Source organism: Dendrobium catenatum, unplaced genomic scaffold (genome assembly GCF_001605985.2).
Source record: "Dendrobium catenatum unplaced genomic scaffold, ASM160598v2 fragScaff_scaffold_1436, whole genome shotgun sequence".
Taxonomy (NCBI): domain Eukaryota; kingdom Viridiplantae; phylum Streptophyta; class Magnoliopsida; order Asparagales; family Orchidaceae; genus Dendrobium; species Dendrobium catenatum.
In genome coordinates, this window is record NW_021319898.1 from 7,816 (window position 1) to 19,348 (window position 11,533).

An 11,533-nucleotide genomic window follows, 5' to 3' on the forward strand; every position below is an offset into this window, starting at 1 on the left:
TATATATATATATATATATACCAAATCCAACTTTTATTCATAAAACATAATATATAATAATTAATCATAATCTTTTTAGTTGCATTTTTTTTTTATTCACAAGAGTAAGTCGCCAGTTCAACAGGCGACTTACTACAATTACACAATCCCATTACTTCAAGGATTAACGGTTAGTTGAGTTATTGAGGGGTAAGTCGCCCGTTGAACGGGCGACTTACTTCGCTGATATAAGTCGCCCGTTAAACGGGCGACTTTGGCGAGTTTTAAATTTTTTTTTTCGATGGTTAATCGTTTAATTATAATTAATACGATGCTTAGTTTAAAAAATTGCCCTATATAAAATTATGTGTTTTAAAATCAATCTGCAACAAAAGTAATTTAAGTGCTGCTATTGATTAAGTAAGAAAAATCGTTATATCTAATATCTTTTTGTGGGCTTCCTTAATGGGCATTTCAACGATTGGCTTCTGAGTTTTAGATGAAACATTACTTTATAAGTCAGCTTCAAAGTATAAAAGAAAAAAAAAAAACAATTTTGCTTTTGAGACTTGTAATCCACAATTAAAAAAATAATTGAAGAAGACTGCATGAATATCGATTACAATCATAAAAATAAGATTTTCAGTTGTTAATTGAACATATTCTTAACACCATATTTATATATTACATCATAAAAATGCTTAAATTAGAGAGCGACTTAAATATGCTTCACAAAACTCTAAATTATTTATATATGTAATACTATTGCAACAATAATAATAAGCCTTTATCCCACTCTGTGGGGTTGGCTAAATGAATCAATTTTCTCTATTGTGTCTTGTTAAGAGTCAAATTCTCATGTAAAACTAATAAATAAAGGCCAATTCAAATATTTTCTTTCCAACTCTTTTTAGGTATACTTCTACCTTTTTTTAACAAAAGTCAAATCTAATACATCTACTTTCCTAATTGGTTCATCGGAAGATTGCCGTTTTATGCGACCAAACCATCTAAGACGGCTCTCTCTAATTTTATCTTCCACCTAACCTACACCAACCTTTTCACGTATGTGCTCATTTTGTATCTTGTTTTTAAAAGTAAAGCAACTCATCCACCCGAGCATTCTCATCTCTGCAACATGTAACTAAATATATTATGTTTCTTTTTTAATGATCAATATTCTGCACCATAAAGCATTGCTGGTCACACTACCATCTTATTAAATTTTACCTTAAGTTTAAGAGCGACTTTTCTATCACACAACAACCCGATGAAATATTCCTCTACTTCAACCATTTGATTTGAATTCGACTAATAATATCCCCATCTATTTCACAATTAAAATGATATATTAAAAAAAAAATAAAATAAATAATAGATATGTAAATAATTAATAATTTTATGATGGGTATGTAAATGATCTTATTTTTTATTAGCATTTTCATTATCTTACCGTTAATAAAAATATGAAAATAAAAAAAAATATATATGAATATAGTTATACATCATCCAATACACAAAACCCAATATAAAATTAATATTTCAGCCAAAATAAATTATACCAAATCATTGTACATAAAACCTCTTGCAGCTTTGCACTAAAATGAATTTTCATAGTTTGTACCAAAACAGATATATTAAAAAAAATCCATAATCACTTCATAATCTTCGTAGAAATTAAAAAAATAAAAAATTCTGCACTAAAATGAATTTTCATGGTTTGTACAAATTAATAAAATAAATAACCCTGGAAGAATTTTTAAAAAAATAAAATAAAATGAAGAGAAGATCATCATTCAATTTCTTCTATCGCACTCAACCTCGTCCTGGAAGAACTCTGCTTCGTTTCACCATTACTGAAAGCAGCCCACCCCGATTTCCAACCACCAACCCTTACTTCATTAAACCTCTTGCAGCTTTGCACATCGACAACACCCATAAACGGCAAAACCTCAACATAAGCGGCGGCGGTAAAAGCCGCGCTTGCTTTGACAGCCAACGCAGCCATATCCTCCGCCGTTAGAGGAAAATTAAGCTTTTTAGCCGGCAATACAAAATACAGCTTTCCGAGCTCGACCGGATGGTTAGATTCCATGGCTTTGATTAAATGATCATAGAAAAAATCTTCAGCGTTGCATAGGAAAAAGGAATTTAGATTTCTGCCAAGAACTTGAGTTGCCTTCACGGCCTCGGAGTACTCGATGAGGGTGCCATCGAAGTCGATAACTTTTGCAGTCAAAGGAGGGTTGGCAATGGCCTTAACGAAGGAGGAAGACGAGAAGCAAGTACCCATGTCTTGTTTTGAAAGTCCTAAACGGGGATTCGCTATTGAAGGCTGGAAATTGGGGGATAAGATAAAAGCCAAAATGTTGAGTGCTGTGCTAATATATTAGTAGGCGACAACATTAATATATTGTTTTTAAAATTCTGACATGTTTAAATGTGATGACTTTCTGGGCAGGGTTCGAGTTTGGATGTCAGCGATGACGAGGATATTATCTGTTCCCTGTCGATAACTTAAATATTTCGTCTAAGACTAATCCAACACTACGTTGTTCAGAACCTAAGCAATTTTGCCATGTTCACTTCAAAGATTAACATTAAAAAATTAAGTTTAGGGCTGTTCGGCAAAACTGCCCCATTGGTTAGGAGAAAATGGAGGTGATTTCTAAGAGGAATATTATAGTAACTGATAAATCATGCTTGCTATGTCACGGTATCAGAAAATTTTTGGCAACAGTGAAAGTTTTTTGCTGGAGTGCTCTAGGGTTTCTTCCTCCTAGCGCCGCCCTCTATTGCTGATATCTCTTCTGCCTTCACTTCCTCCGGCTTGGCCGGAGGACTTCTCCCTTTTCTCGTTTTTCTATGGCGGATCCCCCCAGTTCTTCTGAGTTTCCTCCTCTCGGCTCTTCGTCTGGAGGGGTGGCTCAAGTTTTGCCTAGGAACTGGAATCAGGTGTTTGCTCCTGATGCTTCAGCTTCTAAAGCTTTTCACTTTACTCACCACCCATCGGAGCTAGAGATCATTCTCTTTTCAGATGATAAGCTGAGTAAAGGGGGTGAAGATTGGAAGCTCTGCCTTATCGGTTACTCGATAGGTAGCAGACCTTTTTATGAGGCCTTGTTGGGGGCTATTAACAAAACTTGGAGCATGAAGGGATCGCTGCAGCTTTTATCCCTAAATGAGGTGTTTTTCCTTCTCAGATTCTCCTGCCAAGAAGACTTTGATATGGCGTGGTCGCATGGAGTTTGGTTTCTTCTTGGCAAGCCATTCGTCCTCCAAAAGTGGCATCCGAAGTTCAAGCCAATAAAGGAAGAATTTTCCTCTGTTCCTATTTGGGTGAAAATCCATGACCTCCCGCTTTCATGCTGGAATTCGGAGGGAATTTCTCGCATTGCCATCAAAATTGGTATCCCGGTGGCTGCGTACAAGCTGACGGAGCATAAGACTAGGCTCACATTCGCTCGTGTATGTGTTCTTGTTGACAATCTCGCCACTTACCCCGAGGAAATAAAGTTTTCTTTGGATGGTGATGTTGTCACTCTGAAAGTGCAATATGAATGGCGTCCTAATCCCTGCGAGAACTGTAAGTATTTAATGAACGTCTCCTACATATGCCCGACAAAATCGAAATTGCCATCTGAAGCACATGATAGAGTTAATACTGGGGGGAGAGGTAGGAGTTTCAGCAGAAAGCCCCATAACAGTCACTCTTCCAGAAATCTGAATTACTCCAGACCTCCGACCACTAAATCTCAGCCAGATCCACAACACACTTGCAATAAAAGTCATTCCACTCCTCAACAGCCAAATCCAGAACATATCATAATAACAGCCCCATCTACTTCACAGCCCTCTGTCCTCATAAATGCTATTGGGCAAGCCCTGCATTTTCAACCTCACTCCCATACCACCTAAAATATTCCTCCTACGTCTGCTGCTGGTGTTATTCCAGTTTCGGACCTTCCTTTATCTGTTGATGCTGTGGTGTCGGGTATTCCCAATCTTAATTCTCCCCAGGAGACCAGCTCCTCATCCTCCACCTCAAAAATCATTCCAACTACTAAAGACATTATATCTCCAAACAAGTTTGACATCCTGAACTCTGAAGAAGAGTTATCTTCTCATCAGGATGAGATATTTGATGATAAAATGGGCTCTACAGCCTGCGGGCATGCTAAGACTGTGGACAAATGAAAGCAAACTCAAGCTAGTGTGGCGCCGAAAAAACCTGCTAGGGGTAAGCAGAGCAAGAAGCCTCAAGACCTTTCACATTTTTAATGTACTTCCCCCCCCATGGCAGCGTGGAACATTAGGGGCTTCAATCACCCTGATAAAGTCTTGAGCTGCAAGCGCCTCATCAAATCATTCAATTTACAATTGGTTTGCATTCTGGAAAATAGAATTAACTCTAATTCTCTTCTAGATCCTTTCTTCGAATCCTCTCATTCTCTGTTCTCGAATGAAGAGAGCTGTAACAACTTTACCTTATCCTCCTCGGGTCGGATATGGGTAAAGTGGGACGCAACCAAACTTAGCTTCAAGCCTTCCTTCATAATGAACCAAATTATTTCTGGTATTGTCTTGATTGGTAATCAACCTTTGCTGCATCTCTCTGCAATATACGCTTCCAATCACTTTCTTGAACGCAAGGAATTGTGGGACTCTTTAGATCAGCTATTTCCTTCTATTGACCTCCCCTTGGCTTTAATTGGTGACTTCAACTGGTGCCGTTACGCCTCTGAAAAGTCTGGAGGCAATGTTATTAACCATACTGTTTTATTAGACTTCAATAACATGATCTTTAACAATAATCTGGTGGATTTAAACTCTGTTGGTCTCAAGTATACATGATTTAATCAGCATACTACCAACCCTATTCATATCAAACTTGACCGTGTCTTAGTCAATGAGTGCTGGTTGAACTCCTTCATGAATTCTTACTATTCCATCCAAAGTTCATCCTGTTCGGATCACTGCCCTATCATTCTCAACTCTGGAATGACTGTTCAAAGGCGCCGTCATTTTCTTTTTAAAAATTTCTGGTCAAATTTTGATCAATACTGGTATTTTATTTTGGAAGCTTTCTCTAAACCTTGTTATGGGAATCCTATTTCCCATCTTATGGAGTCCTTAAAACATCATAAGAAGGAGATTAAATGACAGGTTTGGTTTTTCTCCTCTTGTGTTTCTAGGCACTTGGATGGTTTGAATGCTAAGCAGTTGGAGCTGATGGTTAAGTTGCAGGAGAAACCTAATAGTGAAGTTATCAATCACTCATACAAAACATGCACTGTGGAACTCTCTAAGTTTAACTCTATGCTTTCCTCTTGGGCTATTCAGAGGGCAAAAGTTAACTGGATCAGGCATGGGGAGGATGACTTGAAGTTTCTTTATGCTAAAGTTAGAACTAGAAGAAATGCCTCCAACTATGTGGTTAATTTATTAGCTAACTCTACTTCTACTTCTAGTTCTGATGTGGTTAGCTTGATTATTCAGTTTTTCCAAGGGTTATATAACCCTCCTGCTCCTTCTAATCTGAACTTTTATGTTTTTCCTGTTAGGACTACTCTGCCTATGTCTGACGCTTCCCGTCTCACTTCTTTGGTGTTAGATGATTAAGTTAAGTTTGTTGTATTCTCGGGTAAATCCAATTCGGCTCCTGAACCTAACGGGTACAATTTTTATTTCTATAAATATGCTTGGCACATTATTGCCCCTGTGGTTTGTAGGGCTGTTAAATTGTTTTTCCAAAAATGCTATATGCCTAACGGGGTAAAAGCCACTGCTTTGGCTATTTTCCCTAAGCATAAAAATACCACTGAAATTTCTGATTATAGACCTATTGCTTTATGTAATGTTTTTTATAAAATCATTGCTAAGTTTCTTATAGAAGGAATGAAAACAGTGATGAATTTGATTGTCAAGGACAATCAAGAAGGATTTGTTAAATCTAGAGTTTCTACAGATAACATTTTACTTTCCAATGATATGTTATCTTATGCTGGTAAGAAGAGGGGCAGCAAATATTTTTGTGCTAAGCTGAACATCAAAAAGGCTTTGATTCTATAAGCCGGGAATTTTTGTTGGAGCGGATGATGTAGAAAGGCTTTCCTAGTCTTTTTGTTAATTGGATTAAAGTCTGTATAATGGATGTCAATTTTTCCATTCTGCTTAATGGGACTTTAGAGGGTTATTTTTCTTCTTCTGCTGGACTTAGAAAGGGTTGCCCTCTTAGTCCATACCTCTTCTGTATTGTGATGGATGCTTTTTCCAATCTTCTGGAGAATAGGGGTTATAGAGGCATTTCTTATGATGATTACTCTCTATCTCACTTGCTATATGCAAATGATGTGTTAATTTTTGGGGAGGCCACTACTGAGAACTGTAACATCCTGGCTTCTATCCTTAGGGAATTTGCTATAACTACGGGGCTGAACATTAACTATGATAAGTGTTCCATTATGTTCCCTAGGCATCTGAGGAATGTACAGGAGGTTTGTCAAGCCCTTTCTATTCACAACATTGTCAGCAATATTACTTATCTTGGCATCCCATTATCTTTTTATAGATTAAAAATTGTTGACTTTTTGCACCTTATGGATTCTGTTAACAAGAAAATGAATGGCTGGAAGGCTAACCTCCTGTCTTTTGCGGGTAGATTGCAATATATCAAATTCACCATTCAGAACACTATTGCATATTGGATTAGAGGTTCTATTATGCCAAAAATTGTTTACAAATTTATCAAGAGAACCAGCTCTAAATTCTTGTTTTTGGGATTCTATGGCTGTTAAAAAATTGCATATGGTAGCTTGGGACAAGATCTGTTTACCCAAAAACAAAGGTGGCTTGGGCATCCCCTCTATCACAGCTCTTCAATATGCTTATAACTGCTCGGTTATCTACAGGATGTACAATGTTCCCTCCCCTCTTTCCAATTGGCTGCTTTGTATTCATAAATCTCCTTGGATGCCTCCTCCTGCTTTTGCTTCCAAACTTTGGAAATTTATATGCAAAACTGCTCTAGATGTCAAGCACTTCTTTAAATTCATCATTACTCGATCTGCTCCTATTTCTCTCAAATGGGACCATTGGTGCCACAATCAAACTATCACTGACTTCTTGGGGAGTTCTTTTCAGGGATATTGTCCTGATATTACTATTGACACTTTAATTTTCGGGAATCAGTGGGTTTCCGGATACATTTCCTCAGTCTTTGAGATATATCATTGATGGGATCAACATTAGTGCAACTGAAGGTAACTGTCTGTTGTGGAAAAATAGTAATTCTTATAAGTTCAAAAGCTTTATTGATGAATACTATTCTAATTATCAAACCTGCTATTGGTACAATCGATATGGGCAAAAAACTGCATCACTAAGCATTCTGTTTTTGTTTGGTTGGCTTTAGTCCGAGATTTGAAAACTGCAGATGCTCTTATTATCAAGAATATTATTGTACTTGCTAGCTGCAACCTGTGTCATGCTTTTAATGAAACTGTCACTCATCTATTTTTCGAGTGTGATTTTTCTTTTCCTGTGCTCACTGCAGTCATTCCTGGCTTAAAAACATTTCTCTATAGGCCCACTATTATGCAGGTATTTGAATGGATTAAAGGAAAATACAGAGGCAATAAAAGGGTTAAAAACTTCTTTTATATGTCTATTTGTTGTGTTATTTATCACATATGGAAAGAGAGGAATGGTAGAAGATTTGGTAGTGCCTTTAACTGTCAAACTACTCTATCTTTTAATGTTAGAAGAAACATTTCTGATAAAATAGCTGGCTGGAAGAATTCACTATATTTTCTGGAGTTGCTGTAACAATGAGAAATGTTGGATTGTTGGAACTGTTATGGTATCTGCCCAAACGCTGTGCGCTATTGCAGAAAGCCGAATTTGGACAATGATGTTTCTCCCATATCTGCCTCCCTTGGACGGCCTGTGGGCAACCAGGGAACTCAGTATCTTACCGTGCACATCTTTACATTGTCTGAGTCCAGGTTCTCGATGGCTTGGGAGTTTTTTTTTTCTTGGTGGGACTTGTTATATCTGTGCACCAGCCAGTTTTTGTCTGTTTGGCTGTTATTCTTGAATGGATTAGAATATTTTACTTGTACAAGTACTACTTTTTTAATTTCCCTTTCTGCAGCTCAAGCTGATAGTGTGTAATAGGTTTTTTAATTGTTATGCAGCTTTTTTGATTTCTTATAAGGTTTTGTTGATTGCTACTGGTAAGTTGTGGTAACAATCAATTTTTATTCTGTATTCTTTTTTATTTAATGATATGGACTTAGGCCCCAAATATTCCCAAAAAAAAAAAAGAAACTCTCTCTCACATTTATTTTGACTTTAAATAATATATTGTCGTTATGCTCCGTCTAATACCTCAATGTCAAAATTTTCTTTTAAGGCCCAACGTCTCGCAGACATATGAACTTATTGGAGGTTTGCCGGGGGAGAAAAGTTACAAAAATGCTTTACTGGTTATTTTGAATGCACTAATTTATCACTTATGGCGAGAGCGGGATAACAAAAAATTTGGAAATAAATTTATCTTTGTAATAACTATTGATATTAACATTGTAAGTAATTGAAATTAAAAATTACTAAATGGAAAGAAGGGGAAAGCCTAAAAAGGAAATCTGCACATATGCTTTTGAGGTCATATAAAGAAATCACATTTTCTTCTGTGAGTACGTTGCGGGATAGAATGTGTGTGGCAATAGAGTTAGAAAATTTTTATCTCAGTATTGTACAGATATCCGACATATAAAAAGAGGAAAAATGTAACACCAAAATTTTTACTTGGAAACCCTGGAAAAGGGAAAAATCATGGGGCTACACCTAGTTGAAAGGATTACACTAGTGTTTGATTATATTATAAGTTTTTGACTCATCCCTTAAATTAAGTACGATTAAATTAAAATAATCAACTATTGGGTTGAAATTCAGCTACAAACAAAAATTGGAAATCCGGTGACGTTTGGTGGACTGGCAAAAATCCTGCTTCAATTGATGGTCCAACAAAAATCTGTCGTCAGTCGGCTATTGAGCAGGACTCCAGCATCAGATGACGATCGGGCAGAACTCCGGTGTCAGTTGATAGTCGAGCAGAACTCTAGAGTAAATTGGTAGTTAGACAGAACTCTAACATCAATCGGCTGCCAGACGGAAGTCTTGCAGTGATTGAGGAGGAGTATGGTAGAAAAAGATCTCTCTTCCTTCTTTTTCTTTCTTCCCTCTTTTTTTCTTCCTTGCTTGTTGTCCCCCCTCATGAGAAATGAGGGGTCTATTTATAGTTTTCTGAGAGTGGCATAGCCAGTAAATATGAGGAAGATCATGGGTAAATTGGGAGTAATTTGAATGGACGCCTGATGTTAAATCCCTTGATTGTGGACTGTTTACAATACATTTGAATATTTTAATGATATAAAAATTTGATTCTCTTGGGCTCTTTAGATTCATTTCATCAAGCCACTTAATTCGACTATAAGCATGCCACGTTTGGAAATTTTTTGATAATCCATATTATAGATTGAACCTTCCAACTAAGCTTCGGGACTTTTATTTAGACCTATTTGAGCTCGGATTGGGTTGAATTTGGTGTCATTGGGTTTGTATTTTTTAGACATTCTATTAGACTTTAATTTTTAAAGTTTCCAACTTGATTTTATGTCGAGATTCATGCCCGATTTATATAAGTTTTTGATGATATATCAGATGCCCCATATTTTTCTGATGTTGAAGCTTTAGAAGTATAAAAATACATATCTCATATTTCAAATTGAACAAATTAAAAAAAAATTAACAGAAATTTACGTTCTAAAAATTTTAATTTGCTAAATTTTAATCATACAAGCTTCGTTGAGCTCCGAAAGTGTCAAAATTGAGTCTGAAAAATAAAAAAAAATGGTTCAGGGACCTCAGAAACATCCGATTTGGACTTTCTGAGCTAAAAATTTGTCCCTAATGCGAATGGCCTGCCAAATGTGCCGGCCGCCGCTGCTTGCGTGGGCTTGCGATGACATGCAGGATGTAGGGGCGCATGAAGCGCCCCTCGGAGAGGCTGTTGTAATTTTTTTAAATGGTGGGACCCACTTCTTTTTTTTAATGAGATAGGTCAGCTTGCCATAATGTCTCGACCTTTCTAATTATTACTAATATTATTTTTTATTTTGGATTTTTTTAAATTCCAAAAATTGTCATAGTTGGGCCCAAGAAATTCAAAAAATTTCAAGAAAATTCTAAAAATTTAGAAAAATCTTATAGAAGCCTCTTTCCCCCTCCTTTTCAAAATCCCTCGCCCCTCCCGCTTTATCAAACAAATTCCCCTCTTTTTCATTCTATAAATACTCTCGTAGGGTAAGTTATTAAATGCTCCTTTCTCTCTTCTCCTTTGTCCCTCAAACTTTCTTATAGTTGAGGCATTCCACTGTTTTTCTTAGGTGGCATCTCCTACTAAAAGTAAGTGCTCCTATATTATATAGAAATTAGAATTTTTTAGCTTTTCCTTTCTTTTGTTCTCCCCCATTTTTTATCTTACTACAGAGGTAGGTGACATCCACTAATCAAATTCATTGCCCCACTTTAGTGTAGAAGTTCAAATAGGTGACCACAGCTCCACCAAAATCTCTCTGCTAAAGAAGAATGCCATGCTGTCTAATATGAGGGTATGAAGAAGACTCTAAAAGTGGCAAAGCTTATAATATTGTATCCAACATAATTGACAATTCCTTAATCATTTTTAGGAAGAAGTTTTACTTCCCTAATGATATTATGATGAAAGTGCAACAACAATTCGTTTCGTGAATATTCCCCTTATACAAGATTTTTTATGGTTTATGAGTTCAGTTTGTGAGTAGGGCTATGATTTCCAACTCCTCCATAGTTAATTGATAGCAACATGTGGAGTGTGTTTGTCTCAGTTTTTTTATATGACCATGTCGATCATAATGTGATTGATCATATTTTTTAGAGATCATGAAGCGGTGTTGTCTCCCAAGTGTCTTTCTTAGTTGGGCAGACTTATTGGTGATACACAAGGTTGTATCTCCTTCGAGTCCAAGTTATTGGATATTCACACCCTAAAACCATCAAAGAGCTGGGTTAGTGATTTTGTTTTTTGTGCAGAATAATTGAAATCTCCTGGGAAAATAGGGAAAGCTGAAGGATTTACTTATTCACCTATATGTTGAAGAAGATGATTTACTAAAAATGCTTAACCTTCCAGTTGTAGACACCCTTCACTATGAGGTGCTTTATTTAAGCAAATATGTGGGTGAGGAGTATTTGTTCAAGGTGGGACTATCTACTCAGGAAGGGAGATCACAAGCTCATATGCCAAAGAAGTCGATCGAAGTTCTAGAGGAAGTTATCCAAACTTTAAAAGCTCCTCCTAAACATTAAGGAAATGAGGGTGATCCCGAAGCATCCAAGAAGAAAAGAGTGGATGAGATTTTGACAATGACTAGCAAAGTTCATGATGTCTCTCCATCCAAGTCACATTTTTCAAAAGATTTTTTGAAACATTAATGTGTTGGCCATCGAT

The 11,533-nt window shown here is 36.6% G+C and overlaps 1 protein-coding gene across 1 annotated transcript; it reads right to left on the reverse strand.

Annotated features, from left to right (window-relative positions):
- Positions 1 to 1,676: 1,676 nt before the first annotated feature.
- LOC110092753 lies at positions 1,677 to 2,345 on the reverse strand. Its single transcript, XM_020817421.2, has one exon. The coding sequence runs from the start codon at positions 2,270 to 2,272 to the stop codon at positions 1,772 to 1,774; it is 501 nt and encodes a 166-aa protein (XP_020673080.1). The 5' UTR covers positions 2,273 to 2,345; the 3' UTR covers positions 1,677 to 1,771.
- Between the last annotated feature and the right edge of the window lie 9,188 nt (positions 2,346 to 11,533).